We start from the raw sequence: 21,326 nt of genomic DNA, 5'->3' as shown, positions 1-21,326 counted from the left end.
AAAAATTGTTGCCAATAGTGTAAAAAAATTCCAAGATTGTGATTAAGAACAAATCTGTGTCAACAATCTCCAGGTTTCAGGCTCTGCATCACGCAATTTCGTCCTGAAGTCCAAGCCAAACCACAGATTCCTTTGAAAAGGTCATACCTTTCATTGAAATTTGTTTACTTAATGCAAAAGAAGAATGTATTGGAACTGTGAACATGTTTTCTTGCATCAGATATGGAGATTTTTAATTGCGAATTTGAAAAGTTGATGAGTGTATTTATTAAAATACAATGGAAGTTAATTAGCTAGTAAACCGGAAAAACAATTGTTAACAATAGCTGAAAACTAAAACGAGAAGTTGAAAGATTGATTCACATAATTATATTTGATCCAACAAAATGGGTGGATGATGCTCTTCAAAACATATATATATGTTGTTTGTCGGAACCTAGATTTTTACTTTCCATTTTTATATATTTCTAATTAAAAAAAAGTCCAAGAAAAATGTTTGTTTTCAGTAAATTTAGTCAACTTAAATCATTTTTGTTGTTTTGGTCATTTTTACTAGTTGCTGTGCAGTTAATTAGAAATATCCAGTTCTCGTTTCCAGCCTTTTTTTACTATCTATTCCAGTAAGATTGCTTCTTTATAGCCAAAAAATTCTTTTTTGGGACGTCCATTTAGTGTGTTGCTATGCTATCCAATTTTTGATTTATTTTTTTGTTAAGTTTTTTTTTTAAATTCAAAAAAATATATTTTTAATATATGTATATCATTTTTAACATTTTCAACATTATTTAAAAAAATTTCACATGTTATTTTTAAAAATATTAATTTTTTTTATTGAGTCACTGTTGATATTGGTCATTGTCAAAAAAATATAAAAAAAATCAAAATTAAAAAAAAGGTTAAGGGACCAATTTCCTCTTCCCCCGCTCACAGCCTCCCATCTCACAAGACCAGCGATCTCTTCCCTTCATCTAACACGTGCAGCCCCAGCCCCATTTCCCTCCATTATAGCCAACACTCCCGATATTCTCTCGTCTCCCAGCCAGTTTGCTCTTCTTCTTCACCCATATAAGTCAGCCACCACTGCACACACTGGATAAGCTCCCTTCCATCAACCGCAGCAGCGCCCACAGAGCCGTCCCCATCATCACTAGAACCACAGACTGACCTTCCTCGGTGATATCTCAGCCTTAACATGTCAACCACCTCTCCTATCTCCACAACAGCTCCAGCGGCCGCGGGCGATAGCAGATCTCTTCTCCATCTTCGCCGGCCAGACCTGACAAAAGCTTAGAAACCGGCGGCCCTCTTGGTCATACAGCGGACCACCTGAAATAGAGAAGGGGAAACAAAAAGGAAAAGAATCGATCTGTAGAGTAGCCGATCCGAAACGGAGAAAAAAAAGAGAAAGGGACGCAGATCTAAAAACAAAGGAAAGAAAAACTAAAATCGACTGCCCTGTTGTATTTTTGGGTGTTTTGCAATTTACACCAGTGAGGACGGGAAAAGGGGAGGAAGCTGTGACTGACTCCTGCTTTTTAGGTGTTTTGTTCGGCAGCACGTGAACCCAACGCACCGCTAGTGGCGGTAGCACTTGGAGGAGACATGCGGCCACTTTTTTTTTTGTCCAGAAGGACTCCCTTGCAACTCCTGGATTTGTTGGGTCTTTTTTGCAAATTTTAAATTATTTCATGTAATTTTTTTGTTTAATTTTGAATTTTTATTATCTGTAGTGTTGATGTAATAAAAGAAAAGAAAAGAAAGAAAAGAAATATAGTGAAAGTATACGTGTGTCTTTGTATTTGTTTTACGAATGTTTTTTTTTATATAATAAAATTACAAAGAATAAAGAAGAATTTAATATTTTGATTTGTTTATGGTTAAGAATTATGAACTTATATGTAAATTATATTTCTAATATCTGATGAAAAGACAATCATTAAAACTTTTTTAACACATCAAAGTTACAAAGCAGTTTACCTCAGGTAGGGTGTGTTAGGGGTGCTAATACATTCCCTAATCATAACCAATTCCTTACCCGTGAATCTCTGACAAGACCAGTACACTCAAGTTTCCTAGTAACCTTCAATAAAATATGAGATGGCGACTCCTAATGGATCAAATCAAGCAAACACAAACAAAAAAAAGCCAGCCGATATCGCGGGTGACGTGTGACATTGCGTCTAGATATCACAAAAATATAAACAAAATATAAAAATAGAGATATATAAAAACAATTTAAAAATAAAAGATTAAAAAACAAAATGACAGGGCCGACAGGATTGGACCCTTAATTTGTTTTGCTTGCAACTGGCCCTAAATTGTTTTGACAAAAAAAAAAAACAACATGTTATCTGATTTGCTTAGATTTTGATTATTGTAGTTGCTGAAAAATTATGACTTAAGTTTTTTTTATTCAAAACCCCCGTTTTCAACCCATTTCTCATTTGAAACATTTATTAAACATTATAGAAATCATGATAAATCTATTTATGGCCTTAAAAAACCTAAAAACTTGCCTTAAAAACTAAAACAAGATCGAATCTAAAAATCAACTTTAGCTCAGATCTGTTTCTCATGAAATTTAAAGGTAAATACATCTAATATGAACTCTCCTCATCAAATGAAACTATTTGACACAAATATCGTCCGTTTTAGTGTCCTAAATCAATGTCAACAACACTTTCCTCCCTACATCCGGAATTTAGCGACCACTCTCTCACCTCTCTCAACTAAGAACTAAAAATTAACAAAAATAAGTTTTTGTATAAAAATTGAACTGAAAAAATATTAAGGTATTAAAATTATATAATTTGCATGATTTTTAAATTTCAAAGATTAAAGTGCATCTTTTAAGAAACTTATGACATACCACCCATATTTGACTCTTTTTTTGTTTTTTCATTTCGATCCTTTTTTTTTAATCCCACCTTTTCATAAGAAATCAAAATCAATTAATCTTTAATTATGACTAAATCGCTGAAAAAACATTCAAGGATCAAATTAAAAAAACATAAGATTTTGCACAGTACATTCATAGTAATTTATGAGAGGATGAATAGTGGAATCTTATATAGTAAAAAACTCACAACTTTTAGAGTAATACTTAATTATATGCCATTAGGATCAAATGTATTATGTAAATTAAATTGCAAAAGAGTTTATCAAGAGTCTTATACATTTTTTAGTTACACACTAGTTTGTTATTCCATATGCTATTGTGGAAACTTTTCTTGGCCTTGACTGATCTCTAGTTTAGGTGAAATTTCAAATTAAACTAGATGAAAGTTGACTTAGTCGAATAGAGGGTGCATCAATAACTCAATCAAAACCTAATTTATTTTTTAAAAAATATCAAAGAGATGGTGATTTAAGTTTTTTATTAAAAAAATATTGAATTAATGGTGTTTTGGGTTGATTAGGGTCAACTCACAACCTAGATCACGAGCTTGACCATGTTTAATAACTTTATTTTATGAAATTTATTTTTTATTTAATTATACGACAATAAAAAAAATCATAGAGAAGACAATGAGTGAAATCATAAAGAAAAACATATTTAAAATTTATCTTTTCTGATTCATCCTCTTTTTTTGTGTTTTACAACAAAATATTTTTTTATTAATAGTATAGTTCATTGAATAAAAAACAAAAGCAATAAAAGAAAAATATTAAAAAATTATAATGATTTGAACTCAAAAGTAAAAAACATATATCTTTAATCAAAAATATAATTTTCTTATTAAATATTGTTTTTTTTTATTTTGATGGAAACATATTCTTTTATGATAATCATTGTTTTTTTAAAAACAAAACATATTATTATCATGAAAAAAAGTCTCAATTAAAAAAATAAAAAAATAATGAATCAATCATTTTTATATACCCATATGAAAAACAAATATGAGAACAATATATTTGAGAAAATTATGTAAAAAATAAAATAAAATTTAAAAATAGATATTTTATTTTGATTCAATATTAATGAGAAAATTATTTTAAAAATTCTATACATAATGTTAATTCATAATTGTACATAAAATAATCGATAATATCATCATAAAAAAATCATGATCTTCATAAAAATAACAACATAATATTTTATTATTACCATGATTTTTTAATAAAAAGTAGTGACAATTAAAATAAAGATTTGTAAAATTCTTCATCTATTTGTTGTTTCAACAAAATCATATTTTTTTAATTAGAAGCATTACTTTTTAAATATAAACTTATAATAATCTAAAAAACAAGTTTGAATAAAAAATTTAAAATAATGTCTTTATTTTGTATGTGATTAAAGGCAACAAAAAAAATTACTCATGTGATAAAACTATGTAAAACATCTATCAAAAAATAAAAGAAAAACTAATTATGTCTTTATTGAATATTCATTAAGAAATATTTATTTTTATTTTGTGCATATTAGACATATAGTAATTGAAAAAAATGCTACATTCCCATTAGAAAAAAACCCATAACATTATTTAAGAACTATGCCAAGATTAAACAATAACTTATGTAATGCGAAATTGAAGCTAAATTATCTCTTAATCTTGATCTATTTTTTCCAATTGAAAATAGAAAACATTTTAATGATATTTTTTATGTTAAGAAAAAACTATTAATACTAAAATTAATTTTTTTTATTATTAGATATGGCTAACCAATCATTATCTTTGTCCTTCTTTATTTTCCAACAACTTCCTTGATCCTTTTAAATTCTAGAGGCTAAAATACAAAACTAATAAAGTTTAGGTTTAAAAAGTTAAACCATAGAAAAGAGGGAAAACAAAAAAAATTAAGGATAAAAGTGTACCTTTTCATTCCGTATGAAAAAAAAAAGGTTGTCTCATTTTTTTCCGTACTAAACTTTGTTCATGTTGTTTTGGATTTTTTTAAATAATAATTTTTTTTTTTACAAAATCAATTATCAATTTAGAGATTTTTTATCATTGCAAATGCGATATAAAAGGAATAATAAAGATTTAAATCACCTGACAATAACATACAATAATGATGTTTTTTTTTTAAAAAAGGCTTTTTGATAAACAATTGGACATGGAAAAAAAAGGGATCAATTAAGTGTATTTGTTGCAATCAACAGTGCACTTGGATCTACATGAACAATAAATAAAACATAGTAAATTTAAAACATTTTCTACAAAATTTAATGTTGGTTTAATATATCTTATAACTAATTAATTAGTTACATGTTATATTATTATATTTATATAAATACATATTTATTATTAATAAAAATTTAATTTGAAATTAAGATGTAGTTGAGTTTTTTAGGTAAAATTCATAGAAAAAACAATAAAAAAACATGTATTTTTTACTTTTATTGAGATGTAACTTATACTTTAAGATGGTTGTTCCTGAAACAAATCAACAACACCTCACCACATTTATATCCCAAAAATACACAGCACTATCTCATCTTTAAAATTAAAAAAGTTTGGAACAAACTTCAATAGATCCTAGACCTATCTTTAATTGCTTGATGGACCAAAAAATAGTTGGAAAAGACCTTAATTAGAGATTCACGATCACAAACATAAAGTAAAAACAATTGTATTTTAAAAGCACAAATAGAGTATCATATTTGCATTGTTATTAATAGCATGTCTGTTTTTATATTTTAAAATAATTTTTGAATAATTTTTTTAATTTTTTTATATTGTTTAGATGTGCTAATATTAAAAATAAAAAATAAATATTTTTAAAAAATAAATATTATCATAATTACTAATGAAATCAATTATTGAGTTAATAGTTAAAATGGTGGGTTTGGCTGGAGCATGAACAAAAAATGACAACGCAGGAATCGCGTAATCTTAGAAGGTGGAGTTACACAAAGTTCAAGATCCAGAAATTACATTTTTTATTTTTAAAAAAGACGCGAATATTTGATGTACTAATAGTTTTATTTAGTTTGACCAAATTTCTAATATGGAGGACAGCTGTCAACAAGAAATCAGCTCTCTCTCCTTTTTTTTTTCTTTTAATTTAAAACAATAATAATTAAAATATATAAAACAAAATAATCATTTTCTTCTACAAAACATTTAATTTTCTCACTACAGTATTTCACTGCACCGCACCGTCCCTCTCCCTCTCCCTCTCCCTCTTCTCCGATTCAAATCCAAATCGAAGAGGTTTAACCAGGGTTTTTTAAAAATAAAAATAAAAAAGGTCCTAAACTTCTAAACCCTAAATCCAATCCTAGCATAAAACCTTCCTCCTCGCTGCCCAGGGCTTCCATAGATCGATCGATTTCAGTTTGTCCTCTCATTTCATTCCGTGTCTTCTTTGACGCTTCAAGTATGTCTCGCTCCAAACCCTAGAATTCAACGGTAATCACTCACTTCATCATTTATTCCAACTCTGCTCTGCTCCTTCGCTTTTTCTGCAATTTCCTTTACATCTTTCTCTAGGGTTTACTTCAGTGTACCACTTTCTCTGTTTGGTTGCTAAGAAAATGAGAGAAAATTGAATTTTCCGTCCTTGCTTACTTAATTAGTTCCTTATTTTATTTTATTTTTTGAAAAATATCGTGTGTTTTGAAATGTTGATTTATTTTTCAGCTGATAAAGGGGGGAATGAGAAATGAAATGGATGATAAATGGGTGAGGATGGATGGTGCTATTGAGTGTTAATATCTAATGTGAAGTGATATGAGGTATTGAATATGAGCCATGGAGGTGGGGAGAGTAGAAGATTGCATGACAAAGCAGGGCATAGTGGTAAGAGAAAGTTGCGTGTTAGTGGAGATGAATTTGCTCGAGCGATTGCGAAGATTGCTGTAGCGCAAATGTGTGAGACTGTGGGGTTTCAGTCCTTTCAGCAGTCTGCACTTGAGAAATTTTCTGATGTTACTACTTGGTATATACGGAATATAGGAAAGACTGCTCAGTTCTATGCTAATTTAGCTGGTAGGACAGAAGGTAATGTTTTTGACGTTATTCAAGGAATGGAAGAGTTGGGTTTGTCGCAGGGGTTTGCTGGTGCTTCCAATGTTGATCATTGTCTTGCTAGTTCGGGTATTGTTAGGGAGATTGTTCAGTATATTGGCGATGCAGAGGATATCCCATTTGTTTATTCTATTCCTCCTTTCCCAGTTGCTAGAGAAAGGAAGCCCGTGCCAAGTTTTTTCCAGATTTGCGGGGAGTCTCCTGGGGAGCATATCCCGGCTTGGTTACCTGCATTTCCTGATCCCCAGACTTATGTTCAGTTGCCTGCCGGGAATGAAGGAGATGCTGTTTTTAATGCTGATAAGATTGAGCCTGCAAGGCATCACCTGAAGATGGATATGTCTTCCATGAATTTGCCACAACATTTTACTTGCAATGGTTCTGGAGGACCTTCCTCTGTTACATTTGGTAACAGTGCTAGAGCTACACAATGGACTGAGAGTAACCCGTTTCTTGCTGCTCCTTTGCAATTTGGAGAGAAGGAAGTGTCCCACCTTGTCCCTCCAGCTAGGCTTTCTGACGAAGCTGCTGTGAGATATCCAGTTGAGCAAAACCGTATAATGGATAACCATATATCAGTACTGGAGACATTTGCTCCTGCCATTGAAGCAATGAAGAGTAGGTTCTGTGATTCTGAGGAGGGACAGAAGAAGGTGCTTTTGAATCAAAGACCTGCTGTGAAATTTAAGATTCAGGTTGGAAAGAATTCCTTGGCTGGAGCACCAGATTTGAGCCCGCAGAAAATTGGCATTGAGAAGATCAGCAAGTGGTTTGGGAAGGATAGTGAGAATGATGATAAGAAAAGGAGAGCTGAGAAAATTCTAAAGCAATCTATGGAAACCCCAAGTGAACTGGGTGAGTTGTAAATTAGGTTTTATTAGAAATTGTACACTTGTTTAGGAAACTGGCAACGCAAGCTGGTTCCAGAGTAGTTAAGATCATTGACATATGGTTATCGTCATATGGTTCTAAAGATTGGGAATTACAATCTACAATAGAGAACTGTTCTCACTTAAGCAAGTTTTAGAGGTTTGTGAATGCCAGTTTGTCATCATATGCAGTCGTTAGTAATTGATTCTTTTTAGTTGAAATACTGTTTCTCCCCTTTTTTTCTTTTCTTTTTTTCCATTTCCTTTTCCTTTTCTATACTGAATTGATGCTTAGATTCTGCAACTTCTGGCTAGCGGGTAATTTCTTTCTCAACATAAGAACAAAATGCTCGATCATACAAATGAAAAATTATATGTATACATAACTGCAACTAACTGAATTTGGAAGCAACTTCTTTTGAAACCCATTGTAGCATTAAATACTTTATCATAGTTTCTTGCTCTTTTGGCAGCTAGGTTCACGTTCATGGTGTAATGTGTAAAATGCCATATAATTCCAATAATGACTTTGCTGTCTTCCTTTCTCCACTCTTATCGAGAGCAATGTTTTTGAGCACTCATATTGAGGGCATTATTGTTAATTGCTAAGATTTGTTTTGAAATACAAAGGGAACCAATGTTTGGGACATCCCAAAAAAAGGGTAAAAATTGGGATGGAAGAGGTACTTACTAGAATCTCCGCAATTTTAAGACATTACCAGACACTGCAGGTGTGTTTTGTGGAACCTCAGTCAATAAATTCATGCATAATTTGATTTGAAGGTGTCAAGCTGGACAATTGTCCCCTCCTATTCTGAATAACTATCAACCTAAAGAAACAGAAAACATATTTCTTCCCGATATTGTAACACATTGGAATTAAAACTAATTGGACTTGAATCTTCTTAAGAAATGCTTTATACAGGTGGCTTTTGTTTATAAGGTGCTATGCTCAGTGTGGAAAGAATGAATCTGTTTTCTACTCACATTTGCCGATTTAACTGTATGGTGTTATCTGCTTGTTTCTTTAGGAAAATAAGAACAAATAAAACGATGATCAATGCTCTATGGCACATAGTTGCTTGCTGCATGCCTTCTTGTTTTCAAAAAGTGAGCTATATGTTCTGTTGAAATTCCAAGTACAAGAACATTTAGCTATTAGATGGTGTGGGGCCAGGTGTGTATTAGTGAATGATCTTCTTTCTTTGTATATGGTTCTTTTCTTCGCACCAAGAGCTTGTTCCCTGTTATAATTTTTTTCCCCCTCCTATAACACAGAAAGTTGGTCATGATGTTACCCTCTCTCTCACACAGTTTTTCAGGAGAGAATCTGTCTCACAAGGATCGTGGAAACAGAACAAAATCTACAAAACTATTGCCATTTTTTTTTATTCCACAATGACCTGTATGGAATGGGTGAAATCCAGGTTCTCACGTATGAATATTTCTTTTCTTTGTTTGATCATGTCGTCTTCTTGGGCTTCTTGATGTTGTTTTGATAATGTTTCCCTTCTAGCAACCTGGAGATAGGGTCAAGCCCCTCTGGCTATGGGGTGCGGTATGGTGATTGCACTGAATTCTAAATGAACTGTCTCTTTGTTTTCGGTTTTATTATCTGGGATTTTTATGTCTCTGATAAGTCAAACCCTTGTCTTGTTCTAGGTCATTTTCAGGTCATATGTTTTACTTGTGCTGCCTTATCCTCTCTGTTCTTTATTGTTGTCATAAATCATAAACACGTGTTCACCCATCCAATATCATACACACATATAAACAATACAGTCTCTTTTGCAAATTAGGCAGATTATAGTCTTGTCATCTACTAATGAATGATCCTGAGTTTCTTGGACGGTAATATTAGATTGGTGTTTATGTTCCTTTGCTTTTGGGTTTGCAGTTGAAACATTAACATCGTGGTGTTTTGGGCTCATCGGTTCCCCTCAACTATTTTAGCATAGCTTGTTTTGAGTTCATTGCTGCATTCACTGATAACTTACTGCTTGATGTGCTATATATATATATATATATATATATAGCCTACTTTTATGACCATGATCAGTAGAATCAACCGCAAGTTGTCTTTCTTCACTGATATTGAGATATCTCTGTAGTGCTAGGCTAGTATTTCTATTGACTTACGCTGGGACTCTGTCGTGCTAGATTGTTATTTGTATTGCCTTATGCTGTGATTCTCTCCCCCTCCCTCTGAAGCTATATGAATTCGATAATAGTTCTTTGTTTTTGTTTTTGTTTCCTTTCCTTATTAAACTGAAGTTGCATGGGTTGTCAATAAGCAAAACTGTAATGAAATTAACAAGCTAATTGCTAGAAAGAACAACTATTTTAGGAATTCAAAACTTTCATATATTGAAATTACTGATAAATTTCTGTCGCTCATTTAAGTTACTGAATAGGTTGTACTTGCATGTGCGTTCTTGCTGAATGATGAGTTTTAGATTGAGAAATCATCTGCTTCTGCTATGAGTCAGTGTTGCCAGATTGTCAGTTTGAAAATTTAAGATGTAAGAGAGCATTGCTGGAAACCTTGCAATGATGTTGGAAATTATGACATTTTGATGGGTAACTTCTAATTTAACCTGCTGATCCAAGCCCTTCTATATTCATTGGTTGAGCAGTCAAAACCATCTTGAATGTCATCGCTGTGCTGTATATCAACGGCTTATTCTTCTTATATGTCATATTCTGCATGTGTTTTTCGACTTTGTGATTATTGCTACTTTTGAATTCCTGAATTTCCCAACTGAGCACTTGTTTATTTCGCAACTTGTTCCAAGAAAAAAAGACCACACAGCATTTGTTTGCAACCATTTTAATGTATCTGTCTTTGGAAAAAAAAAAAAAAGTTCTTTAGGATGCATGTGCTAAATTTCAAGCAAATATAAATTGTTAATAGTTTGGCGCGTTAAGTACATTCAAAATGAACTATACTATAACAATCATTTCTAAGGTATCTTGTCAAAGAAGACTTCCTATCTTAGAAGCTAGAAGTTAGTCTGGTATTAGGACTCTTGTGCTATAAAATTATCAGACTAGCCAGCATATGAGCTAAACATTGTGCAATCAGCAGCTTAAATTTAGTGATTCAGTTATTGCTGCATTTGCATTTGCAGACATTTTTTTGGTGGTCTGATATACCATGGAAAGTAATTGTAGAAGCAATTTTGTGTGCATGTGTGTCTGTATATGTGGTTTTTTACTGATAATATATGCAACTAGTTGGCTCCAATCATCATATTCGGTCATGGAAAATAGCATTGTGTGCTATGTTGAATTAATAGAGAATAGCTGGGTGTCACACTTAAACGGGTATGGATACTTGGATATACAGTGACTATAATTTATATATATATGTGAAGCTTCTTTTAAAGATTTACATGCTAGCGTAAAGTTAATTTATACTTGATGAATTATTTTGATTTCACTTGAAAAGTAAGCTAGACCCACAAATTTAACACCAGTGGGAGGGACTACTAACATATGATGTCGAAACTGTTCTGCTGAAAAAATATTATTTTGGGAACAGTTGCCTGTGATGCCCAGCTAACCTTCCTTGTCGACCAATCATCTCGCTGTTTATGACCTCAGTTATTAAGTCTTTGAAGATCAAACGCTCTACAGCCAGAACTATTCCTTGAATTTCATCATGGCAAGCAGTCCAGTGAATTGATTCACGCATCAAATCTTCCCATTGGATGCTTCTTGAATTGTCATCCTCATCGTCTGAAAGATAATGCAGACATTGCAGCCTATTTATCTCTGAGCACAAATCTCCCAGTAGTTGCTGTCCTTTTTGTCCTTTCCCAGCCAGCATTTTTGACGAGAGCCGTTGTTTGGAAGAATTTTCTGATAGCAATTTTTGGACTAATATTTCATTCACAACATCGAACAGAAGTTTCCTTTGGATTTTGGCATGAGTTTCTGACAGGGATATCCTTTTACCATTGTGATCATCATTGAAGTGCCCTGAGCTTGCTTTGGCTTGTTCTAGGGCATGGAATATATCAGGCTTGATAGGTGTGCCTGTTGGATGGAGGTTAATGGTTCTTAAACCAGATTCAAAGTCTTTATGGAGACCTGAGGCTAAATATATTTGTGAAATGTATTCATGGTCTGGATTTGCGTGGTTGTAGAAAGGTGTCGTTTCATCAGTGATGTATTCCTTGGAAGTAGATAACATCTCTTTCAGATTCTGAATTAAGGGCTTGAGGTTCTGCACATTCTTCTGATTGATCATTGAGTGGAGACTGGAGTTCGTGCTGTTAAATGAGTAATCTTCGTCCATAAGAATCCACTCCACCCCATCAGACTTTAGAGCCTCATCATCTGTAGTGAGAAAACTGAATGAGTAATCATAAAGAAACTATGCAGACACTCTGAAAGTATGCAGTCATTCTCATAAATACATACATCTGTGTGTGTGTCAAATTGCACACAAACATGCATGCAAATGATTTCAAATTTGTAAATATGATCTCCCTGCATGTTCTCTACTGTGTTTTATCTTCTAGTTTCTGTATTTCATGTTCTGCGCAAATATGGATGATCAATAGCTGTGTCAATCACCATTGTCATTCTAATCACCTCGCCTCTCATTAAGAGAATCATTTTGTTTTATCTGCTTAATGGTGATCTAAACTAAGAGCAGACCTCTTCTACTTTCAAACAATGAAGCCTGAATCTAAGTACACAATTCTCACCTTTAAAGGCAATTGATATTTTCTTAATGGGAGATGGCAATTCATCACCATAGAATGCAGCATCAAGAACAGAAACAGGACTTGGTTGTTCTGAAGAAGCTGGTCTTGGTTCTGGAATTGATGTGCCCTTGGTTGACCTTTCAACCAGGTTCTGAATGAGACAACGAAGTTGTTAGACATGTGGTAAAAGTTATATATGGATGAACTAAGAGGAAAAAGGCACATACCCTTTGTCTCAAGTGTGCTTGCTGGATAAAAGTCTTACTGATCTTGTTGGATCTGTCATTGCTTGAGACTTCATCATCATACTGTGAGGCCAAGCTAATGTTGCTCTCAGATTGCAGAGAAACACCATCGCTGTGGTGACTCGAATCTCTTAAATCACTTATATCACTCAATTCATAATCACTTGGCTGCAGGTTGAGGGATTTTGCTCTGGGTTTTTGATGTGGAGAACATGAGTCTGTTGGCTGTTTACTTGGCTGCCTTCTTCTCCTGTTTGATTCTAATGATGCTGTTGCTGGACGAGATTGCTTCTCAAACCCCATTTTCTTCTGTTGCTGTCTTAGGTTCATGGTTTCTGACCTCTTACCTGAGTTGGTGGCCTCTCTAATTGTGGATCGAATCTCCTTTGAAGGTTGTGCCAATCTTATTGATCTAGCACCAGCATTTTTATCCATAGGATTTTGATGAAGAGGTTTATTCGAATGGTCTGTAAGATTCTTGATTCTGGGAGATACATCTTTAGCAGCTTGCTTGTCAACTGATTCCTTTCTGCCATCTTCAGGGGTAGCAACCCGGAGGCTGTAAATACCTGATGGCCTATCTGTTGCGTTTATTGCAGAAACAGAATTAATGGTTTTTCCAATGAGTTTAGCTGGTTTCATGATCACAATTGAAGATTTAAAGCTCTTTAGTGAAGTGGTCCCCTTTGTAGGGACAGAAATGGGGTTGTTGCTCTGTAGGTCTCGCAGATTCGCCAACTTTGAGCTCTGATCAAGACTGCTAATAATGCTTGTCCGAGTTTCAAAACTTGAATCTTCTTTTCTGGTCTCTAATATCTCCTTCGTCTTCTGCATTGCATCAAGTATTTGCTTAAGAGCTCTAAGATCCTTCCCAGACTTTTGGAACTCAAGTTGTGCCAACCTTTTCTCTATTTCACCATAAACAGAAAGAGAGGAGCTGGGGACTTTAGTTAGAGTCACCTGCTTCTTCTGTGCTGGTGCTTGAGAACCTCTGCTTCCATCTGACTGCCTCCATGGAGCTGGCTCTATTGGAAACTTTAAGGATGCAGCGAGCTTCTTGTCTGAGGCAGCATTTCTCTGGCTGGGTGAGGTGGGTTCCTTGTGCAGATTTCTTGGGGAGCCAAAAATTCGATTTTGTTTGTCCATATCAGTTGTTCTCGATGACCCCAGGAACTTGTTTTCTTCATCTGGGTGGGTTTTAATCTGCGTTGTTTGGTTCCCACTGGTTGACATGGGATCTGGCAGAGCTTCTAGGCCCATCAACTTGGCCACCAAACTAGACGGTCGTTTATTGCTTCCTGGATCCTGTTGGTTGTTTAGGAAACTGTTGGAGTTCAGATCATCCCTCCCCAAATCCCTTGAAAGAAAATTTGATTTCGTTTCAGGGTTGGAACCCCTTACAGAGCCTGCTCTGCTGTCCAGTGACAGCCTTGGGAGCTCCTTGAGCTTAATAGTAGATTTCAAAGTGTCACTTGATGCCCATCCATCATAAGAAAACCTACGAGCATCCTTCAGTCCACCTATTAAGAAATTACTCTTCCCTTCACTGGATTTGGAAGGCGATTCTCGAAGCTTATGAAGAACTCTAAATGATTCCCTTGGACCTGGATCTTTGGGATTTACAGAGTTAAGGTAATGTAATGGTCTTGGGGAATCAAAGTATTTCAAGGTTTGGCCCCGGGCTTCTCCTGTGGTTGCAGTTTTGACTGATAAGCCACGTGGTTCTCTGTTGATCGATTCTTTAACAACATCCCGGAGATCAAGAGATTGTTGGCTTGACTGCAAAGAAGCATTTGGTTTGTACGTGTGTGAGTTCCGAGCATGGTTTTCTGGGGCAACAGATTGACTGAAAGAAGACGGTTTCATCTGAGATGCTTTACTGCATTCAAGGGATGAGATACTGGACGAACACGAGGAAGAAGAAAACGAGGTTCTTGATGATTCAGTGGAGTTTCTGTGTTTCTCTTTCAATGCCTTGGCTTTCTTTTCCTGCAATTGGATTTTGCAACTGCTTTAACAATTTTTTGCCTAGTATCTCCAAATAAAGGATATGGACAAGGATTGAATGCTTACCGTGGTCTTCTTATGCGGGGCACCTTCGGGCTGTATCCCGTTCCCATGGTTGCCATTTTGACCTGGGTAGAAGATCGATAACTTAGCTGTCTAAGGTTACTGGTAAATATTTTTTCGAACTTGAAATCTATTTCTCATACTTATATTTCAGCCATGACGCATGAGGATTAATAATTTTCATGCGGAACTAAGAAAGAACCCGTATCACCGAATTGATGACTATGTCTAGGCATGGTGAGGACTAACAGGATACGGAAACTGTTCCTAGGTGCAAATTGCATGGTCTCATTTAAAGAATCCTGGCAGATGTTGCTTTTTGCAGAAGCATCACAATCATTCCAAGACAGAGGAAGGGAATAAAATCCAAGCGGCTGGCTCTGTAATGGATGCATTTCCGGGCAACAATACTGAGTTCTGATACACTTAGAACCTATTCTCATGGTTACTAGGTCTAAGAATAATCTTGTAAATGTGAATTTTTAGCATTTTGAACAAAGCGTGGAGTTTATTATAAAATTAAATTACAAAGTTCGAACATGACACAAGTAAATAGCTCAAAAAACATCAAGAGAATCCACATTGTTAATAACGTGGAGGTAATTTGCGTTGTAACTAAGAAAAGTACCTGATGGAAGCCTCTTTTGGTTTTGGCTGGTGGCTCGGCGGCTGCCGCCCAGGATATGATGGCGGTCAAACAGTTGAAAGATGCCATTCATGCATCCGATATGCTTCTGCAGATCTGGGTTTTCATCCGATAACCTATACATATACTTGGCAGACATCTTCTCTCAACAAAGCAACCCAAGAAAGACAACTCTCTTAAACTTTGTAGACTTCCATTTCTTCACCTTCTAAGCTCTCAATGGCTTCAACAATTCATCTTTCAAACCATGATAAAAGAGATGAAAGACGAAGAGAATCTTGAGTTACAGAACTCAGCATTGAATACTTAAGACGCTTCATCAGATGTTTACTACCTGGTCTTTAGGTTGTTACAGGTCAGAGCGTACCACTATTTTTGTTTCTCTCTGAACCAAGAACTTGGAGGCTGGTTCTTTTATAATTGTTTTTCTTTTCTTGAAGGGTTGTGAAAATTATTGAATAGCAGAAGAGAATGAAGGAACAAGATTTAAAGATAAAAAGAAAGCAACAAAGAGCCTCTCATTATTTCTGTTCGCATGAAAGCAAGGCAGACAATAATTTCTGCCAAAGCCTAAACTGAACCAAAAAGAAAATGGCCAGGGACCCAACACTTCAAACGGTTGCCCACTAGCCCCCACCTTCTTTAGACTATGAAGCGAAACAGGGCAGGAAAAACTTGCAGACCCAAGAAGGGACTTTTTTGGGTTTTATCCCACCACAAAATAAAACCGTCTTTTGGCTCTCTTTACAGTAGCGGAAAAAATGGCTGCTGGCTGGAAGCTAGAACCTGTGTGGAGGGGTGCAAGCTTTTTTATAAGCAAAAAAGGCTTGTGTGAAAATCTTCTTGGAGAGAATAAGTGCAGGTGCCAACTGCCACCCTTTAGACTTTAGTACCTCATTAACGTAAGAGGATGTGGAATGTGTGGGTCAAATCTGGGTTGTGATGAGAGAGAGAGAGAGAGCTCCTAACCTAAAAAACAAATGTTAATGATATTATTTGCAATAGATAGATGAATAAACAAAGGTGGAGTGGGAAGGTTGAGAATGTGGGGCAGATCTGCTATAGTCATTTTCTTACCACTTTCATCTCATGTGGACAAAATAATGTGGTGGTGGACCTTTCTGTACATGAGCCCTCTGGTCTGGAGTCTGTCAGGAAGTGGAACATGCATGTTAACAAAGTGGATTTATGTACCGGAAAGCCAGCCAGCATGCCGTTGAGCCCCCTCTGTCAACAATTTCCTTCCTTGCTATCTCACGTTACAGAGACACTCTGATATCCAATGTACTCTAGCCAATCAATAGTAAGGTTTACTGGTGATCAACAGTGCCCTTTTTGCTAGCATTTGGTTAATCATTTGTCCTTGGCCTGATCAGTAAAATGGTCTCACGGTGAACTCGACACGCCCAGAGTTAACTCACAGATTTTGCCAGAGCAGATTCCGAGGTCCAGCATCACCTTCTCTAAGAAATGGATGTTATTGATGGCATTTTACCATTGAATTATCGAACTATTTAGAGATTCTACAATACCTCCTTTATATGCATCATATCTGCAGTTAACTCCTGCTATTGCCTGTAGATTAATAAGTTTATTTCACCGATCTGTTCTAATAATCTAACTAGTTTTAAAGCGTTTAGTCTAGATGAAGTGGTTGGGTTGTTGATACCATGTGGCTTGTTTATTTTTATTTTTTTGACTGGGCAGGTGATCTTATTGATCTATTTGTACTCGCGATTTATCAGTAAGTTATCTAAGCTTGTTGGTGTCGAGGCTCAGCTCCATTTGAGACCACACAAACTCCGCAAAGACCCCAACATGGTAGAAACTATACGAGGGCATGTTTTTTGACAAGTACTAGAATCAATCTGTACCTTAGAGGAATCTCCAAACATTTGCAGGACCCTTAACCTTATTAAACGAGATGGGCTCCTCAAATCCTGAATTCTGGTTCTCTATTTTCTTTCTTAGGATAATCAATAGAGTTTGCTATCCCTGCTGACATCTTGCTGATGATCATCAGCGCTCTTGGATTTGTTGGTTTACTCAATCAAAACATGAAAGTATCTAGATCTCCCTCCAATTTTATGCTCTGCATAAACCAACTTCATCTAATGACTATGCTGCAGGACAACTGTATGAGAAGCTGATGCCGAGTCCCATAACTAGCCATGATCCACGCTTGTTGCAGAGTACTGCAAACGAAACGAAAGATAATGGACCCAAAAGCTGATTTAACTGCAAATAGGTGCTGCGCAGATGAAGGCTATACAGATATATCAGATATCCTTAGTACAAGAATATTTATTCTCCTGTTTTTCCAAGTAAAGGATTTGTGGTCCTGAAAATAAATCTCAGTAGTTTTTCTTCTCTTTTCTTGAAATCATACTTCTATACGGCCATCAAATTCATCATTATAGGCATGTACGCATTGCCATGGACGAAGTTACACAACCAGCCACAGTCAAGGGATCTTTTCTCCGTGGTCCTTGAACCCATTAACTTTCGAGTTATTTTATTAACACCCTGACCCAAGCCAGGGTGCGGGTCAGCTCGGCCGCCATGTGCAGGTAGACTTTGATCTAATCAGCGTGCTTTTCTCTCTTAAAATACAGCGAAACCACCTCAAAAAACTTGTTGGGAAAAACTTGCGAGAATTCCTGGTTTCCCTTTTGCTTGAAAAACCTACTTTCAGCAAAATCTTTAGTTTTTAAGATGGTAATAGGATAAGGTTGAGACCTACCCTCATTCCGTAATCAAGTGTGTAATGTAATGTTGAGAAGATGATGCGCATCACGTGCCTCTTGGCTTTCAGTATTAACTAATCTACATCCACGATGGAAACCTAATAAAGTTAAGGGGAGCATGTCACGTGATTTATGTACCAATTCGTTGTCACATAGGAAAGTGGTGGCTACTTTACGTCATTAATCAATGCTTCTTTCTGAAAACCCAACATCGCTCCCTCCCTGCACCCACCTCCTCCCGCCGGCCACTTAAGTTTTCAAGTGTAATTATAAGATGTATAATTTAATTGGTTAAATTTTATATTTATTTTTTAAATATTATAAATTTTAGAATTATAAAAATTTTATATAATTATTAATTTTAAATTTTAAAAAAATTAATCAAGATACGGATAAACTAATCCAAACACTTATCATTGAAAAAAAGAAAAAGAACTCATAGATTCATTTAATTAATTATAATCTGTTCCATATTTTCTCGTCCAATACCATGCTTTGGTGATCATCTCTCACAAGATTTACATATATACATCAAACATACAAGAGATATATCATATATAGAAGGATGATGAAGAATATACAAGAATCAAGCTTATATTTCTTGCATCCGTCTGATGTGTAGATGTTTGAGATATGTATCAAATCAAGCAGCTTTTATCACTTGGTAAAAATCCCACTGAATGGATGTTCGTGTGGAGATAAAATACACTCCCAAAATGGGAGAAAAGGGTGCGAAAGAGTGGACAGCCATTCTTTCCCAATACATGTATACTAACAAGAGAGTTAATGGGATCTTATCCCCTTTCCTTTCTCCCTAATATGAGAGTACAGACTGTAAGTAACAAGAAGGGGACCGATTCAATTCTCCCATCATCCCCATCACGAGTCATGACGAATGCGAAATCCTGTTAAGTATTCTGTAAACCTAGGCTGGGCCTTAGGCAAGCTAGCACAGATATTGTCTAGGAGTATGATAGACAATATATATCAATAGCATCTAGCTACCAGTGTAGCATTGTCTTCTCAAATCAGGAATATAACGTCGTATACAATTGCAGAAATGCACTTGCACCTTGTTTAGGTATTGTTATTAATGGGGATATTGACTGTGTTATATTGAGGAGAATTTTAAAAAAATTATTCGTTATTTAATTATATAATAATAAATAGATATTTATAAAAAAATAAAAAAATTGCAGATAAAAAAATATTTTTTTTAGTTAAAATTATGCACGTATGCACGGGTATGGAAAATTAGCCTCAAGTGCTTGGATTTTTGTTTTTTTTAATATATAGCTGACACATCAATCACCTACATTTCTTCTTCTTCTTCTTGATTCTTATTTCATCTCGTTTAACAATTGTAGTTCGGTTTTGGAAAACTAGTGCTTGACAAATCATGAAATAGTGTTTGATATCATGAACACATAAAATAATATGAGATAAAAAAATATTTAAAAATAAATTGAAATTCAACATACGAGATAGAAACAGCTAATGGTGGGTTGCAATAGTTACCCATTGCGTTTGCTTTTTCTTTATTTTTTCATTGTCACTTGACCTTTTTTTATTCTTAATTTAACCGTTTTATATTATCTTGATTTGAAACTAAGTTTGATGTTTTATTTTAGCTAGCTTTAGATGGAGTTTTTGTAATGTTATAAATAAGTTTTGACATTGAATTAATGCTTGATTTGAAAAAAAAATTAATTTTATTGATTTAAACAGGTTAAAACTTTAGGAACCCGATTTCAAACTGAAAAAAATATTTATATTTTTTTTCCTAAGAAATTATATATTTATTTCAACTTCCCGACTCCATTTTTAGTTAAAATCAATGTATTTATTATTATTTATTGGTATATATAATTCTTAATTTATTTTACTGAACTCATGCATAAGCTTTTTTAGCTTAAATTTAAAGTTTTTCTTAATGTTGAAAACCATTAACACCTACCCTTTTTTCCGCTGAAAAAAATAATGCTTCATCCTGCACAATAGCGCGTAATCAAACTAGTTTTATTGATGAATGTAGGGTTCATCCTGCACAATAGCGCGTAATCAAACTAGTTTTATTAATGATTGCTGGGAAAGTTCCCTGAGGTCATCTTGAAAGCAATTTCATGTGATATTGGATCAGTAAAATTCATCTTCGAGTGTGCTTTGTTTAGAGTCAAGTTTTTTTAATTTTTCTCCATTCTTTTTTAAGCAAAGGCAAGCAAGGAAAGATGAAACGGATATATTAGAGCTTAATTTGGTTTGATGAGAGGGGTCTACTGCGTTTAAATCTAGTGGATGAATTTATGGAAACGACGCCCAACATTCACTTATCCAACACATGGGATTATAATGGAAGGAGTCCTGATGTGATAGTTTAAATGGAAGGATTGAAAAGGGGTGCAAAACCACATGCATAAAGTGAAGATATCACATGAGGGTTGCCTAAGTCTCTCTGGCAGGGACCAATTAGGTCATCTAAATCATCCTAGACTAAGTTCCAAGAAACATAACCCCACTAGCCCTCTATGATTGGCACATGATCATCTCCCTTCCCACCAAATCGCCACATTAATTAGTCCTCTGTCCTGACAGCGAGCAAGAGTGGATAATGCTTGGACATCACCGAGCCATCTGCAAGAAAGAGTGGCGCTAATATCTTCTCACCAGGCCTTGAATCCACTTTTACCGCTAAGTCAAGAGGTTCGTGTCCTCTGTTCATGTCTAAGGGCTTCCATGTAAAAAGGACCCGAGAGATTGTGTGGCCATTAAACATGGAAGAGATTGTATGTTAATCAGCGATGCCCACAATTGCTGAAATAATATTATTCATTGCTGGAAAAGTCTAAGATTCTAAAGGTCCAAGCATGATGGCGAGAGAGAGAGAGAGAGAGATTTCTTTTTTATTTCTTACGAGTACAAGCGTGATAATTTAAGGAAGAACATGCATGGTGCGGGGAGAGGGATAGGGGGAGAGAGAGTTGAAATGTTATAGATCTCAAGGTCGAGTTGTAATGATTCCAACTTTTGAAGTGCAAGCACATCATAATAAATATTCGT

General features: G+C 34.9%; 2 protein-coding genes across 2 annotated transcripts; one reads left to right on the top strand and one right to left on the bottom strand.

The window, feature by feature from the left end:
* Nucleotides 1-6,069: 6,069 nt before the first annotated feature.
* On the top strand, nucleotides 6,070-8,078 carry LOC105107736 (transcription initiation factor TFIID subunit 8-like). Its single transcript, XM_011001767.1, has 2 exons — nucleotides 6,070-6,356; nucleotides 6,588-8,078. The coding sequence occupies exon 2, from the start codon at nucleotides 6,692-6,694 to the stop codon at nucleotides 7,838-7,840; it is 1,149 nt and encodes a 382-aa protein (XP_011000069.1). The 5' UTR covers nucleotides 6,070-6,356; nucleotides 6,588-6,691; the 3' UTR covers nucleotides 7,841-8,078.
* Nucleotides 8,079-11,158: 3,080 nt separating this feature from the next.
* LOC105107735 (protein LONGIFOLIA 1) lies at nucleotides 11,159-16,987 on the bottom strand. The gene is made up of 5 exons (XM_011001766.1): nucleotides 15,505-16,987; nucleotides 14,880-14,941; nucleotides 12,789-14,795; nucleotides 12,562-12,712; nucleotides 11,159-12,187 (listed from the first exon to the last, which is right to left on the bottom strand). Exons 1-5 carry the CDS (start codon nucleotides 15,659-15,661, stop codon nucleotides 11,373-11,375), a joined length of 3,192 nt encoding a protein of 1,063 aa, XP_011000068.1. The 5' UTR covers nucleotides 15,662-16,987; the 3' UTR covers nucleotides 11,159-11,372.
* Between the last annotated feature and the right edge of the window lie 4,339 nt (nucleotides 16,988-21,326).

Source organism: Populus euphratica, unplaced genomic scaffold, assembly GCF_000495115.2.
Source record: "Populus euphratica unplaced genomic scaffold, PopEup_1.0 scaffold169.1, whole genome shotgun sequence".
In the NCBI taxonomy this organism is placed as follows: domain Eukaryota; kingdom Viridiplantae; phylum Streptophyta; class Magnoliopsida; order Malpighiales; family Salicaceae; genus Populus; species Populus euphratica.
This window is presented reverse-complemented; position numbering and strand designations above follow the sequence as displayed.

Bases quoted from the DNA above. Each gene is read 5' to 3' on its own strand.
- LOC105107735 (XM_011001766.1), bottom strand. From the start codon at position 15,661: ATGTCTGCCAAGTATATGTATAGGTTATCGGATGAAAACCCAGATCTG. The intron at 14,942-15,504 runs GTACTTTTCTTA...TCTTCTACCCAG, and splicing joins CCAAAAGAGGCTTCCATCAG to GTCAAAATGGCAACCATGGG. The intron at 14,796-14,879 runs GTAAGCATTCAA...ATCCAATTGCAG, and splicing joins CCCCGCATAAGAAGACCACG to GAAAAGAAAGCCAAGGCATT.
- LOC105107736 (XM_011001767.1), top strand. From the start codon at position 6,692: ATGAGCCATGGAGGTGGGGAGAGTAGAAGATTGCATGACAAAGCAGGG.